Source organism: Furipterus horrens, unplaced genomic scaffold (genome assembly GCF_987537825.1).
Source record: "Furipterus horrens unplaced genomic scaffold, mFurHor1.1.pri manual_scaffold_3, whole genome shotgun sequence".
Classification (NCBI taxonomy): Eukaryota; Metazoa; Chordata; class Mammalia; order Chiroptera; family Furipteridae; genus Furipterus; species Furipterus horrens.
This window is the reverse complement of record NW_028327173.1, coordinates 7,281,801-7,298,159: the sequence shown is the minus strand read 5'-3', so window position 1 is coordinate 7,298,159 and position 16,359 is coordinate 7,281,801. Positions and strand designations below refer to the sequence as shown.

Here is a 16,359-nt window from a genome sequence, read left to right as displayed (position 1 = left end):
ATTGCCAGGTAAGCACGTGCCCTTTCTGGAGGCTTCCTAAGTTGCTACTCGGCTTCCAGGGCTTCCAGATGAACACATGGGCGAGTACTGCCAAAGCTTCCACTTTTACAAAAGAAACTGAAATCCCACCTTTTTACCTGAAAACGCCTCAAGTTTAAACACGGGCCAGTGGGGGAGTCATCAGTGCTGCTCACCAAGCAGTCCTGGGCCTCTGCCTCCGTGGACACACGGGAAGACTGGACAGCCTGCCTCGGCCGTGCGCATGGGGGGGCGCGTTCTAGCCCCACGAGGTTCGCCCGGGCATGGGCCGCAACTCTCGCTTGGCACATCGGGAGCCTGTCTGCTCTGGCAGCCGCAGTGACCGCGGGGAGCAGAGCAGCCTGGGACCCACAGAGCACGCGGAGAAAACGCACCCTCCCTGCTCTGCTCCTGCAGCGCAGCCTGCGCTACCTGGCCCCACAAAGCGACGAAGTCCAAGCTCTGAAAAGCACGGCGCGGACCACACTCAGCCATGAGCCACCTGTCCGGAGCCTCTGCTCTCTGCTACAGCAAAACATGTGGGTTATTCGTGCTAATGTTGCTGTAATATTACTGTTATTATAAAAATAATATAATTGGAGCCATACCTCGCTAGGGACCCAGCGCCTTCTTTCCCTTTTGGATCTTTCAGCTCCAGACTTACGTTGACCATGTCAATGAGGAAACACATACACGTGTACACTTCTCCGCTCAGAACGGTCTGGAAAAAGAAAATGCTTATCAATTCATAGTTGACGATGCCAATCTAAAAGCAGGGTTGATGTGGCAAGAAATCGAATGTGCTTATAGTTCCACCTCCCTTCCCCTGGCGATCTGAGGGACTACATGCACTCAGTGACCATCAGCGGAGCCCCTGAGAGTCGCAGGAAACAGAAGGCATCGCTCACATGAATTCTTGGGTCTTGTAAATCGTAAGGCCGCATAAATTCCTCAATGGGCTCTCCAAGGTTGTTCTCTAATAAACCGCGGATCAGCTTGTATTTGCACAGGTCCAGGGAGCAGTGGACTGAGGAGAGATTGCCATGGATAGATATGTCTGGCACGGTATGGCTTATCTCTCTACGAAGAAAGAAGAGAGGCCACTTTCACAAACACATCACTAACTTGACAGTGACACAGCTCACACCCAAACATAAGAGCTACAAAGTACCCGCCTACATTATCGACCAGTTAGGTCCTCATTTCCAATGAAAAATTCATGTGGCTCCAAATGAAGCAGGTTAGTAGGACCGAGTGTCATGCTGCAACTACCAAGAGCCCGTTCCCTCCCAAAATGCACACTCACCAAGTCCCTGAATCTAATGCGTTAACTAAGTGATATATTAAAAAGGAAAAAAAAAAATCTCACGAGACTCAGAAAAACTTAAACATTATAGTTGGAACAGCAATAGAGAAAAGAGGGGACAAGCTCTTTATTTAACTCCTCAGAGTTAGTGATAACGAAAGAAACCTGTGTTTTACACTGAGCCCAGCGGGGACCTTAGGATAAAATCTGCAGCAGTGACTCGTCCCCGCCGACACGGGCGGGGGTGACGAGCGAGAAGCCCAGGCTGAGGAGCGGTCCAGCTCAGCCCCACAGGGAAGACCTTTCACTCCGCCCTCCTAGGGGCGACGTGGGCCTTCCAGGTCCTGCCGACACGACACGACGCGTACGTAAAATAGAAGGTTAGGATTTCAAGTAGAACAGAAATATTAAAAAAAATTACTTTGCCTAGAGAGAAAAACCTATCTGCACTAAAGCGAAAACAGGCCAGCGGTGCAGCCAACCAAGGCAAGCTGGAAAGGATTCCCGGGTGCCCTCCTGGGTTCCCGATGTGCGGGGTGAGAAGCTGATAGGGTACCTTATGTTCAGTTATCACCTTCTATCTGGGCTAACAGAGTACAATTATTTGCACATAAACACTGATGAAAGTGGGTAAAGTTTAGATAAGGAGAGTAGCAAAGCACATTTTTGGGGGGGAAGCATTACTTGAAAAGAAAACACAGTGTTCGATTTCTAAATAATGAAGCTCCTCTTAAGTCTCCTAAGCCAGTAAAACCAAATAGAGCCCATGCCAACCATAACTGAACGCCAGCCAGGGAGCACTTGAATAACAAGTAAGAATGAAATGCAAAAACCCCAGTGAGAGCAGCCAAACGGTATCATTAATCCAGGCAGAAACGAAAAAGTGACAGAAAACGACTTGCCCAAACCCCACGACTGCAAAGGGAGCGGCCAAAGAGGGACTCAAATCACACCCTGTACACGCACCAAGACTGCTTTCCATAGGGCTCCATTACTTTGCAGCCACTTCCCCCCCCCCCACCTCTATCTGGAGCCGAGATGCAAACGGTGCTGCTTTCCCCAAAACCAGCGCCGCGCACTGGACCGGCAGCTTCCAGGCCCTGCACGGGGGCCTGGTGGGCACAGATGCCACCAGAGGCCTTGTTAATACACACTCGAGGGTCGGCCCTGAGAGCTGGCTTCCGGCGGGCTCAGGCAGGCTCTGGGGATGTGTATTTTCAAAACCTTTCCCAGGTACGGAGCTAACGACAACTGGAACAATGTTCTGAACTACAGAAAGAAGCAGTCTGTGTTTTGAGGCCCAATTAAAAGGTCAATTAGAGTCAGTTCATTAGTGTTTATGGAGTACAAGATTGCTTAATGGAGTGAAATGGGCAAAACTGCACCTCAGCAGTGATTCTGATTACGCGGGCCCACAGGGTAAATAGCAAGACCAGGCCTAGACTCTATTGTTTTTGGAACACATAACCCAAATGTCTCTCCCAAAATACTCTCCCTGCCGTCACCACCTCCCTAACCACACCAAAATCCGTGCCAAACTTACGTCCCTTCCCCTGTTTCCAAGGCGTCTGCTGCGATCCTACTACACAGTTTGGAATCCTACTACACTGAATACACTGAATTAGAACCATCCGCTGGCCTTCCTTTCCTCAGCAAAATGTAAGCTCTGTGAGGGCAGAAGTTTCCTCTTTCCTCACAGCAGCCCTCATGTCTAGCACAGAGTAGGGACTCGGTGAACATTTGTTACGGAGATGAAGAACTAAGTGAATACCTATCCTCTTTCAGACTTACCTAATAGCACTGATTTCCAACTTATTAGGCTTCTACTTACGACAGTTATTCAGATATGAAACACTCACTTGTCCAGATTCCTTTCCACCTGCAATTTCAGCCTGCAAGGCTCAGTTAACAGGCTTCCTCCTGTCTGCCGCACAAAGTAAGAGGGGAAGATCAGATCGCCGGGACTGCTGTCCGAGGCCTTGGAATCCTCTCGTGGACGCCTCTCTGCAGCAAAGATGTCCATGTCTTGGAGATCCACGACAATGCAATCCAGCAGGCAGATGTGGTCTTCTACATGCACCCAAGGAGAGAAAGAAAAGGATGAAAATGGGACCCAGGAAGCCCTGGCTGCTGTGGCTCAGTGGACTGAGCGTCGGCCTGCGAGCCAAGTGTCGCTGGTTCAATTCCCAGTCAGGGCACATGACTAGGTTGCACGTCAGGTCCCCAGTTGGGGGCCTGAGTGAGAGGCAACCACACAGTGATGTTTCTCTCCCTCTCTTTCTCCTTTCCCCTCTCTCTAAAAATAAACAAACTAATTTTTTTTTTTTAATGAAAAAAGAAAATGGGACCCAGGAAAGGTGGCCCTGAACAAAACTAAAAAGCCAAAGGAAGTTCATTCTGTCTTGAGAAAAGGTACAAAACTGCCTGCTTCAGAAAACTAGGCGTCCAGAAGTCTCCACTCTGGCACCAAGAGCCCCCTACGCACGCTCTATGTGTGAGACACTTCCTGCCTGCCGCCCCCACACCGGGGATGTACGGTGCCACCTTCCCTCCGCGTCTCACGATTGTCCTGAGACACTAACTGAGGCTAAAAGGTTTATGATGAAACTGACTTAACAAGCAGCCCTCCCAAGAAATCCAACAGGCCCCTCCTGCGGAGATACCATTACCCGAAGGTTACAAAACCTCCCAGCGACACGCGTCGTCACGTGTAACCATTTCCACCACCGCTGATCGACTCCAGCCCACCTTCTCCACCCTTGCCTGGACCACCACCGGCCCAGCCCACTCTACTAGCAAATTCCCTTCTGGCCCTCACAAAAGCAGTCTACCCACAAAATACCAGCGTCGCTCCTTTAGAAAAAGCAAGAAGGAAACGAGACCATAACATTCTCTTCCTGTACACACTGCGACGGCTCTGTGCCACCGAAAGTTCCTTCCGTAAATCTCTCCTGAGTCCCTGGAAGACTCTGCACCCGCCCACTGCCTGCTTTCCAACCTCACCCCTGGCCCTTCTCCGCCTTGTTGGTGAAGCCTCCACGCTGACCTCGACTCCCTCCAAGCACCACGCGCTCTGCGGCCTGCACGGCCTCGGGCCTAGAGCGGCGCCCCGGCTTCTCGGTCTCCTCCGGGTCCTCCCTGGCCCTGCGTCCTCTCTGTTCTTCTGCCTTCCCTCTAAGTTATCTTAACCTCTCAATATTCAGATGCTTATTTGACGTATTTCTCACATTATTCACACGGTGGCCGCATGTTAATCCACGAGAGAATAAAACGTAACACCTGGCAGTAAGCAGGCACTAAATTAGCGGCTGATTTCTGAGTATACTGATCCATACGTGGAAGAGACCAAAGTAGACTGATCCGAGAGAGGGGGGAGGGGATCGGAATGAAGGGCTTCAGAGGCTCTTCGGGGTCATTGTGGAATCCTAAGGGTCCACCCAGGTGTTAAAGTCTCTACCTTAACCCACTCTCATTCACAAATAGAGGAATTCCAGAAATAAAGAGTAAATCGGGAGAACTGTTGCTAGAAAAGAGATCTTTCTATAGTCCAAGTCTCTTCTTGTACGTAAGGCTGGCCTTACTCCCAGCCGGCACTGTCACCCTAACGACAGGAGACGACACTTACTGAGTGGCACTATGAGTGCACCCTGTCCCTGCTCCATATGTGTGACATAAATATAGTGACAGGCAGTATCACACGGGCTAAGAATCCCAGTTCTGGAGTCAGACTGCCGGAGCCCACAGCCCAACACGAGCGCCCACTACCCACGTCACCGTGGGCAGGTTAAGTTACTTAACCTCTCTTAGCCTGTGTCTCTTCATCTGTAAAACGGGGATAAAAATAAAACTCTACAGGGGTGTTATAAGGATGAAACACGATCATTGATGTAGAGGAAGTGCCACAATGTCTGGCACATAGTACGTGTTCAACAGCTACTATGATGCTGATATTCACATCATCTCGTTCAATCATCCCCGTACCCAGCGCGTCACTGCTAGGACCCGGAGGAACGGCAGGGAGCCAACTCCTCCTCGTGTGTGTGTCTATCAGAAGATACTCAGCTGGTGTCCCACAACGCCCAGGGTCCAGCCGCCGTGGCCTAGTCGCTGTGGGTAACTGTATTCTGCTCCCCTCGTTAGCTCCTTAGCCAGCCCAGTACCCAGCCAGGACACATCTGAGAATTCAGCAGCCAGAGTCAGGCGCTCCTCTGGACTGACCCATTCTTAAATTCTAGAGCAAGGCACCAATAACTAGATGGTTCGTGTCTTTTAAACATTGTTACTTAGAGTATTTCTGTTGTTACCTAATTCACACTAATGTTTTTTAAAAGAGTTTATTTTCACTTTTAGAATTAAATAGTGACTTGCGAGGACAGTGTCTGAATAGTGGATATGTCTAAGGATGCAGGAAATCATTCTAGTTATAATATCACCATCTGATGGCAACTCTCTTGGTCTGTAAGAAAAAAAACTCTAATGAACTATCTACTTATCTGTATTTACAAGGTGTCTTGCTACTTAAACCCACTTTAGAAGTCACCCAATGCTAAATCTACATCCTAAATTTCTTAAAACCTACAAAAGCAATATCAAAATTTGATTATCCCTACAGAATGCTATCACCTTGCCAGCATCTGCTTATACAGGATACACTGCCCCCTCCCCTTAGGTTCCCGAAGCCGGCTCCTGGATTTCCCCACCTTCAGGATGCAGTTCCTTTCTCCTCTTTTACCTGGACTACTGGACGCCTGGCCGGCAGAGGGTGTGGCTTGCTGCCCTTGCCGCGTGGTCGAGGTACCGGGCACAGACTCACTCTTCAAGCTGCCCAGATTCATCCCGACGGGGGGCCTCATGAACAGCCCCTCCGAATGGGTGCCCTTGGGGTCCTCCATGGTTGGCATTTTCTTCCGACTGTGTTTGGGAGTACCCCCTGGGGAAGGGGAAGGCACAGACTCCTGGGAAGAAATAAAATCAAACTAGAAAGCAAGAACAGGAGTAGAATCTTGACTGTCCTGGAAGTCCCATCCCAGACCCAGAGCCGTTTGAAGACTCCATTACATATGGCACTTCCCAAGACAAGCAGACCCCATACACAGGAGGGTAACAGGGTCGTGACATTTATGCCACATGGAAAAATACTTGCAGAGATGTTACATATAATTCAATACCTGTTGAGAATGGTGGCAATTTGGCAAGAAGACATTATCTTTTGTCTTAAGAGCACACTTAAGATGCTAATTGCCAGTGGTTTAATCTAGGTAAAATGTGGCAAAAGCAAATCTCTCAGCCATATGATATATTGTTGTTTTACTGCAGGGGAGGGGCTTATTGTTCTAAGAAATTTATCTAACAACAATTACGGCTCCAATGGAATGAAGCTACTTAATGCGTTTACACTTCCTGGAAGTCTTCTCTCATGGCTGTACATTTTCTCATCTCTCAGTAACTGTGTAAATGAAAACAAAATGGGAAACACAGGCAGCTGGTCACACCTAATAAGTTTCTGTTCAAGGACATCAAGATTAAGAGCTAATCCAGAGTAAAATAAATTCTATAATTCTACTGAAAATACTACGCACTGCTCTTACGTACTTAGTACTTCAGTTCATTGCTAACAGGGGTAAATCTTCTCCACCGCTACGATCCGACGACTGACTTTGGAACCTGCCCTGATTTCTGCGCCCAAGCCTCAGAGCCACACACGCGTCTGGCTGCGCCACCCCCAGTGTGTGCACACCTGCCCGTTGCCAAGGGCAGACTGGGGAAGGGGAGGTCACCATCCTTCTGTGTATTACCCTCAGCGTCTGAGACGGGACCAGTGCTCTCTGCCACAGTTATCGTGGGGAGTAATTACATGTAGCAGCAAGAGACCAGTTCTGGCGTTCCGAAATGCTTCTTTGCAAGGCAAATTACTAGGTAAATGCTATTATTTAAGCATTTCAACATTAAAAACCTTCCCTCTGGCTTAGTTTATTTAAACTCTAGAGAGCTTTTACTGCTCTTTCATTTGATTCATCTCTACATCCTCTCTATACTTGGTTTAAATAAATCAATGGCTTGAGGAGATTAACTCAAAGCTTTTGAAAGGCTGACTTAGAAATTATGGTTTAAGCAAAGCTATGATTGAGAAAAATGAAAGGAAAAGCTTATGTAAAAAATTCAAACCTGCACTCATTAAGACATGGATTTATGTAAAACAATTCTAAACACACAGGAGTCATGACGCTCAAAGGCAAATAACCCCTCTGCAAGCTTTGATTTCAGGATTACTTCCTGTTCTTTAACCGCCAGAATGCATACTAGACAAACCTCCCACGTGCAAATGTATTCAAGGGCAAATGTAAATGCAGAGAGATTTTTGGTGAGGAAAGTAATCATTCGGTTTACATAGGCCTAGATCAACTGAGCTTGACCGTACATGTGGAGAGGCAAGCTTCACAGGTATGTTCATCTGATTACAAATACTTTAGCAGGCGACACACTCCACGCGGCCCTTATGGAATTCCACAGAACAACCACTGGTATGAAACAAGATAAGGCTTTTCTGGGATTTAAGGAAATAAATTAGACCACCAAGAAGGTATTACCTAGAGCTAAAAAGGAAGGAAGGAAGGAAGGAAGGAAGGAAGGAGAGAAGGGAGGGAGGGAGGGAGGGAGGACAGAAGGGAGGAAGGGAGGGAAGGGAGAAAGTAAGGGAAGGAAGGAAAAACTGCTTTTCATGGTCCTTCACAAGAACTTCTCTACACAAGAGGAAAGCGAGTGTGTGTGTTTGTGTGTATGTGTCTCTCTCACACACACACACGCGCACGCACGCTCACACACAAAGATAAGCAGACTTTCCAAGTAATGAGATATTTTAAAAGGTCGGTTTTTTAATTTTTCTTTTTTTAAGCATATGAATGTGAATGGACTGCTGAATCCCATAAGGTTTTTCAGAATAACCAGGAGGCAAAAAAGCATATTATACCTTGAAGAAAAAGCGATCCTTGTACGCACTTCCACTTAAAATCAAATCCTCAAAAACAAATACAGGGAAATTTTTTCATTAAAATGCTACAAACTATATATAGTTTTTTGGCTTAACAAAATAGAAACCTATCTGCAAAATTTTCATGAGCTATTTTGGCACTTCTTTGTTAGACCAACCTCAATGTCAGCTCAGGAGCCCATATATAGATATATCTGATGGGGAAAACCAGTCCTTTACCTTTTTAGGACGGGTAGAGAAACAGAAATGGTTTTATTAAATCTGATCACCCATTCTGGCTCTAACTGCTCTTTTTCTTTAAAAATGGAGGTCTCAAAACAAAGATTTCCAACAAAACAAATATGTTCTAAAAAACTTACTATAAACTCAAAAGATGGTTCCCAAGGAGGACTCCCTGGGCAGTAATGGCAGCAGAGTTGGAACCAATTTGCAGTATCCTGAGGTGACAATAGGGACAGCGTTCACATGCAAACACCACTTCTGACACATGTGTCTGATATCTAGTCATGTTAATTATAAACACCTCATACTAAGGAAAAGTGAGTAAAAGAGTTGAGAAGCAGTTACCAATCTTTCTTTTTATGAATGGATCTGTCTCTTATGTCCGTTAAGAAAGCAAACAGCAAAATGCTTATCGCTCAACTATGAACTCTGATTTTCTTCATTAGGGCCAAGGTTACTAGTACCCTACCAGGCCTACTGCGGAAAGACCACTGATTCACTTTCACTGTCTTAAAAAGTACATATAAGCCCTGGCTCAGCTGGTTGGGCGCTGTCCCGTAAAGCAAATGGTCCCTGGTTCAATTCCTCCTCCGGGCACAGGCCTGGGTTGTGGGTTCCGTCCCTGGTGAGGGCACATACGAGAGGCAACCGATGGATGTTTCCCTTTCGAATCGATGTTCCTCTCCCTCTTTCTCCCTCCACTCCCCTCTCTCTAAAAATAAATTAACACATAAGTTTTTTTTAAATCCCCACAAGTGGAAGCCTGGGTCTCCCTGCCAAAGCAGCCCCTGGCAGGAAGGCCCGGTGTTCCTGCAGGAGGGCTCCCGCAGCAAGGTAACGAACAAGGGCTCCGGGGTCAGCTCTCGCGCGGGGTGCTGATGGCGCCCACGTGAACCAGTGAAGCTCTTCCTCTGCACCGCTCCCCACTGCGCCTCTGCCCTGACCGCTAGATCGGGTTTATCTGAGTGAGTGGCTATAAGATGACATGGGGACAATGTGACCTCTAGCCCTTTGTCCATACACCCCCACTCTGGGTCCTGAGCCCCAGGTTACAGCCATGGACGTGGTTCCTACGGCTGTCACTGTCCCGACCTCACCCTTCTCCTCACTCTGCCCAGGCCCACTCCCGGGATCAAATGTGTTTGGTTCAAGATGTCTAGGTTAGCAACAGAGACTAAATGGATGAGTAAGAAGTAAAAGAAATGAAATGTACAAAGACAGTGATTGGAAAATCTTAGCACTATTTGAGTTTAGGCATCACCAGCACATATGAGTGTCCTATTCCTTTCTAAACTGAGTTCGGGCCCTTGGCAGCGTCCGGTAAGGACCACCAGCCCCCTCACCCCTTCTCCCCCTTTTCTTTCTGTACCTAGAGAGGCAAACAGTAACGCTCTAATGTATATCTTTTCTGGAACAACCTCTGGAGTTCTCCCACCTAAGTTATCTTAATGAACTCACTGCCCCACCCTTTGGAAAATGCAAAGGGCTAAAGCTATTCAGGAAAGGCCGTAAGACACGGGGCAGGGACAGCCTTTGTCACTGCCTTTCCCCACACAGACCTAATCCTAACACCGGGAGGTAAAATCAAATCAGAGGTAAGTGCACGGAGAATGGAGCTGAACACATCGAAGCCTGAGGTCCGCACGTCCTCCTCACTAGCTGTATAATCCAAAAGAAATGGCTTAACCATTTTAAGTCTCAATTTCTTTATCTGGAAAGTGGCGTTAATAATAATAGATACCTCTTTGGTTACCAATGAGAAGAAAATGAACAAACATGCAAAAAGCTTAGGCTGACGTATAATAAGCATACAATAAGCATCTTACTGCTATTATTGTCAGTCATAAGGTCTTACAATCAAAGTTCATGTGTATCTCGCTTCCAAGGCTCTCTCTCCCCTAGTTATTAGCTGTCAAGACTAAAACTAAGCATGAGTAGCTGGGAAGTCCAGTGAGTGCTTTTCTGATGAGCTAAAGTGAGTTTGTACTGAATAAGCAGGTAGACTAGCAAAGTTCCATCAAAATGCTCATGGAGAAGGATAAGATGCCTCTCGTTCCAACGATGTTACTCAGTGTCCCTGATGCAAATATCGGGGGCCGGGGGGAGGACTAATTAGCACTACATCTGTGACTCACTCGCTATTCCCATTTCTATCGTTTATTCTCAATGAGTCCCAATTTTCTAAAATGTAAAGTGAAAACAGCAGCCATCCTCATGCCGATTATCTCCAAACATTGTTGTAAGAAATAAATAAATGCCGCCCTGGCCGGTGCGGCTCAGTGGACTGAGCGCCGGCCTGTGAACCAAAAGGTCGCCGATTTGAGTCCCAGTCAGGTCTCGTGCCTGGGTTGCGGCCCGGGTCCCCAGTTGGGGGCGTCAGAGAGGCAATCAATTGATATATCTATCACACAGCAATGCTTTTCTCCCCCTCTTTCTCCCTCCCTTCCCTCCTCTCTAAAATCAAAATAAATAAAAATCTTTAAAAAAGAAAAAGAAAGATGTGCTAAAGTAGTTTTAAACTGTACAATATTTATATAAGATTTTATTATTAAAGTTTTTTTAAATGGCTTCAGATAAACCTTGGGCCAAATCAGGTCCCCTGAAAAAGACGCACAGAGCAAAAAGTTGATTATTAGGAGGTCGAACAGTAAGGAAAGCCTTATCAAGATGGAGGGTTTTTCTGTTGGTTTGTTTGCTAAAATAAGTTACTAAATACAGTTGATAAGTAGTTATAATTTCCACTACCTCTATTAGAAGGTTGATTAAAACGTCAAAAATAATTCTTCGAATCACACACACTAACAGCAGTTAGGCATCCTCTCACGGCAACTCACGAATTTTTCGGTTGGTGTTCAAATGCTAATCACACTGACAAGGGAATGGGTTCTAACTGCTCACCTTATCTTGCAAGGAAAAGGTCCCAGGAAAACCAGCAAAGAGAAACTTGTTCTTGACTTTCAATTTCCCCAAATTTGCTACAATCAAATTATTTGATCTGGAACTTTCCGGAATAAGGAGAACAGGAGCACCAGCCTCGATATCCATGAGAACCCGTGAGCAGCGCTGGGCTTGATCTCTCACCTAAAATAGGAAAGAAAATTGACTTCAGAGGCTCAGTTATCCCCAATTTTACAATCAAATAAACTGAGGTTCCCAAAAATTGCCATAAATTTAAAAATCCAAAACACTTAAAGTCACAAAGAGTATATTCTATGACCAGCACGGAGTCAAATTAGAAATCAATAACAAAAAAAAAAAAAAAAAAGGAAAAACCCCAAATATTTGAAAAGTACACACTTCTAAATAATCCATGGGTCAAAGAAAAAATCAAAAGAAAATGGAAAAATATTCTGACCTTACTGACAAAGAAAACATAGCATGTTAAAATTCATGTGATGCACTTAAAACAGCAGAGAAAAATGTTTAGCAGGAAATACTTATTTTATATTAAAAATAAGAATTTAAAATCAATGATCAAGGCTTCCATCTTAAGAAGCTATAAAAAGGAAAAGCGAGATCAACCTAAGTAGAGGGAAGAACATAATAAGAAGAGAAACTACTTATTTAGAAAATAAACAATGGAAAAAATAAATTAAACATTTATAGAACCCTATACCAACAATCACAGAATATACATTTTTTAAGTTCTAACCATAACATAGTACAGGCTTCAGTAAGTTGGTTATTTGAAAAGACTGGTGAAAAATGATAAACCTCTACCTACACTAATCAAGAAAAAAGACAGGAAACAAAAACCGCCACTATCAGGAAGGAGTTGGGGATAGTGCTATAGAATTTACAAATATTAAAAAGGGAACCTACGAACAATTTCATGCCAAAAACTGGCTATTCATATGAAGTAGATAGACTCCTCTAAAAAAAAACAAAAAAAAAACTATCTACAGCTAACATTATATTTAATGGTGAAAGACAATGCTTTCCCCCCATAACAGCGATTTTCAACCAGTATTTTCAAAACATGCGATACCTGACTATTGAGTCACGGGCAGTGACCTCTTTTCCTTTAGACTGTCAAATAAAAAAATGACAACAGCCAACACTATAGCCGTCCTGTGTGAATCAATTAAAATTATGCCTATTTTCTGTCAGATCAGCAAAAAATAGTTCCTTCGGTGTGGCTCAGAATTTTCGTAGTTCGTTCATATGTGCCATGAGATGAAAAAGGATGAAAACTGCTGCCCTAAGATAAGGGATGAACAACAACAGCCCCGCTCACCACTCCTATTCAATGTCGTAGTGGAAGTCCTAACACGAGCAAAAATGCCCTTAGGTTGGAAAGGAAAAACAAAACTCCCTTATTCTCAGACAACATAACCATTTACGTAGCAAACCCTCAAGAATCTAAGGGAACTAGAATAAGGAACTGCAGCAAGATTGTAGGATACAAAGTCAACATGTTGATATACAGGGGTCAATTATATTTCTTACACTTTCAATAAACAATTGAAAAATGTTTTAATTTCATATCATTTATAATAACATCAAAAATTGGAAATACTTAGGGATAAATTTAACAAAATGTGTAAGGCCAGTACACCCAAAACTACAAAATATTGCTGAGAGAACCTGAAGACCTAATTAACTGGAGAGAGATACCACACTCGAAGGTCCAAAGGCTCAGTATTGCTAAGATGTCAATTCTTAATCAAAATCCTAGGCGACTTTATTGTGGCAACAGACAAGCTGATTCTAAAATTTATAAGGAAAAACAAAGGACCTACAAGTTTGAGAGCAAAGAACAAGGTTGGAGAACTTATACTACTAGATTTCAAGACACACCACAGCGCAGCAGCGATCAGGACTGGGTAGCACTGGCATCCAGTTAAATACAAACCAACGGCAACAGAACAGAGAAGGAAGAAACACACATATATGGCCAACTGATTCTCAACGGAAGTGTCAAGGTAATTCAATCAAAAAAGGATAGTCTGAATATGTATATAGGGGGAAAAATTCAGCCATTACTTCACAAAACATACAAACATCAACTCCAAATGGAGGAGATCTGAAGTTACAAAACGTCTAAAAGAAGACAAAGAAGAAAAAAGTCGCCACCTTGTGGTAGGCGAAGGTTTCTTTGATAAAACACAAATAGCATTTAATCATAAGAGAAAAATATTTGACTTCATCAAAATAAAAAGCTGCTTTTCAAAAAATAGTGTTAAGAAAATTATTTTTGCCCTGGCTGCTGTGGCTCAGTGGATTGAGCGCCGGCCTGCGAGCCAAGTGTCACTGGTTCGATTCCCAGTAAGGGCACATGACTGGGTTGCACCGAGGTCCCCAGTTGGGGGCACGAGTGAGAGGCAACCACACAGTGATGTTTCTTTCCCTCTCTTTCTCCTTTCCCCTCTCTCTCAAAATAAATAAATAAATAAATAAAAACAAATATTTAAAAAATAAATAAAAGGAAATTATTTTTAAAATTAGATGAGCCATTTCCCAAACCCAGAGACTTCGTCAGTTATTGTCATAACAAATTATCTTTTTTTCATATCTTCCCACTAAAATATAAGTCCCTTGAGGGCAATGACCATGCCTCTCGTTTTCCATTATATTCCGAGTACGATGTATGACACCTCGCTCTACAATAAACTTTCACTAAATAATTGAAGAAATGAACGAACAAGGTTGTTGTAAGGATCAAATGAGGCGACATATGTGAAAGCACTTTGAACATTCCAAAGCATCATTAATGTGAATAATTATTAACTGAGTGTACGGCATACTCATTTTTGCTGTCTCCATTTTCCTTCTACAACTGAGTCAACAGCAGAACAGCAAGAAAAATAACCCGCCACTGGCACGCAGCTTATAGTGGCAACACCCGGTCTCCATATTCCTGTCTTAGCTCCACCAAAAATCTGTACGCTGGCTCCTCAGTGAATGAGGAACTTTCATATAAAAGACACCATAAAAGTAGAAGACATAGGATAACTATAGCATACTTATGGGTAAGAAATAATTTATATTTAGCCCAACCAAAGTAGGTACATGATATTCTTCTAATTTTAAACATTAATATTAAAAAGAAGTATAGCCTTGGCTGGTGTGGCTCAGTGGATTTCGTGCCAACCTGCGAACCAGGGGTCACTGGTTCGGTTCCCGGTCTGGGCCAGGTCCCTGGTTGGGGATGCACGAGAGACAACCACACATGGATGTTTCTCTCCCTCTCTTTCTCTTTCCCTTTCCTTCTCTCTAAAAATAAACAAATAAAATATTTCTAAAAGAAATACGAAGTCCCACCAGATCATTATTCACAGACACTGGAAAATGTAGGAACAGAAATCCAGCTATAAGTCAAAGGTAGGTAATATACCTGTCACCAGTACAACATTGGGAGAGAGTAATTTAAATTTCAAACAAAAGCACCTGTTAATCTTAACAGCAAAGAAAAGTAGGTTTTTAGGTCTCTCTGTAAATCTAATTCAAACAGTAAGATTAAAAAGATTGTTGAGAAGATCAGCTGTTCTTCAAAGCCCACACATGTAGCACTATTCAAAACCGAAAAAACATTCCCTTACCTTCTGCTTGTCTTATATAATTTAATAAAGCAAAGTTTAAAAAACTAACCTGTTTAATTTCTGCCTTCCCCAGGACGTTGAACCCAAGTAATCAGTAATGCACAGTGTCTCGTTTCTTAACCCAAATGGTTCCTCGCAGTAACACTACGACTGTTCAAACCATGCATGTAAAAATAACTTCTAAATGCACATGATTCTAACAGACACCATTGAGCAAAATTGAACTGAGAGTCACAAAAACATTCATGGCTTTATAGACTTCAGTCCTATAAAATAATACCACTTAAAAGTATTCAATACCATTTATAGGATTAAATTCTATAATTCAAGATTATTAAAAATATAAACTATGGGCACAAAAATATTCATGGAAGCATTATTCATAAGAATGAAAAACTGGAAGCAATTCAAATGTTCCAAAAAAATAAGAAATGGTTAAGTAAACTAACCTGACGGATTATATAGATATTAAGTAGAATTGCGATGAAAAGTGCAAAGCAAGATGAAAAAAGATCATGAGAAAGGGTTGGGAAAAGCTGGATTCCCAGTGTATGCATGAAGTTAACAGTTTTTGTACTTTACTACACGAACTATATGCTTTCCTCAATAAAAGGTTTTTAAAAAAGCATATGTAGACCACAAATACAGCAGTCCCTCGCTATATCGCGGTTCACTTATCGCGGCCTCACTGTATTGCGGGATTTTTTTAAATATTATATTTAATTATTTATGGCGGATTTTTCGCTCTATCGCAGGACTTTGCGGTACTGTATACGTATGTTGTTAAAGTTACGTAGGTTTAAGAGTGTAGAATATGTTTAAGAACATAAGCAGTCTTTATAAAAGTGTGGAAAAGGTTAATAAGGAAGTGCGAACGGTTTATACGTGTGTGGGAAGGATTTATAAAGCCTTAAAATATACATAAATACTAAAATAAATGTAAGGTTCCCACTTCACGGATTCTCACCTGTCACAGGGGGTTCTAGAACGTCATACCCACGATAAGTGAGGGAATGCTCTATAATACAATTTTGCACTCGGTAACTGGCCCAAAATAAAAGGGTGGCAATAGAAGTGTTGGCAAAATATGAACGACAGGGAATTCTCACAGATTGCCAGCGGGAGCATGCAATGAAGGCGGCCACTTCTGAAAGCCACCTGGCGTTATCTTACAGAGAAACGTGCATCCCTATGGCCCAGAAGTTCCACTCCCAAGTGTCTCAGAGAAACTCTTACACAAGCACAGCAGGAGATGCTGTAAACAACCCCAACGTTCAACATGC

General features: G+C 43.7%; 1 protein-coding gene across 1 annotated transcript in view; it reads right to left on the bottom strand.

Annotated features, from left to right (window-relative positions):
* Positions 1–16,359, bottom strand: part of VPS13D (vacuolar protein sorting 13 homolog D) — a 235,897-nt gene that overhangs the window by 173,339 nt on the left and 46,199 nt on the right. Inside the window, exons 25-29 of the mRNA XM_090268616.1 lie at positions 11,433–11,615; positions 6,057–6,279; positions 3,184–3,394; positions 927–1,098; positions 627–739 (exon numbers count right to left, since the gene is read on the bottom strand). Of these exons, the coding sequence (XP_090124742.1) occupies positions 627–739; positions 927–1,098; positions 3,184–3,394; positions 6,057–6,279; positions 11,433–11,615 (902 nt within the window). The remainder of the gene's footprint in view (positions 1–626; positions 740–926; positions 1,099–3,183; positions 3,395–6,056; positions 6,280–11,432; positions 11,616–16,359) is intronic.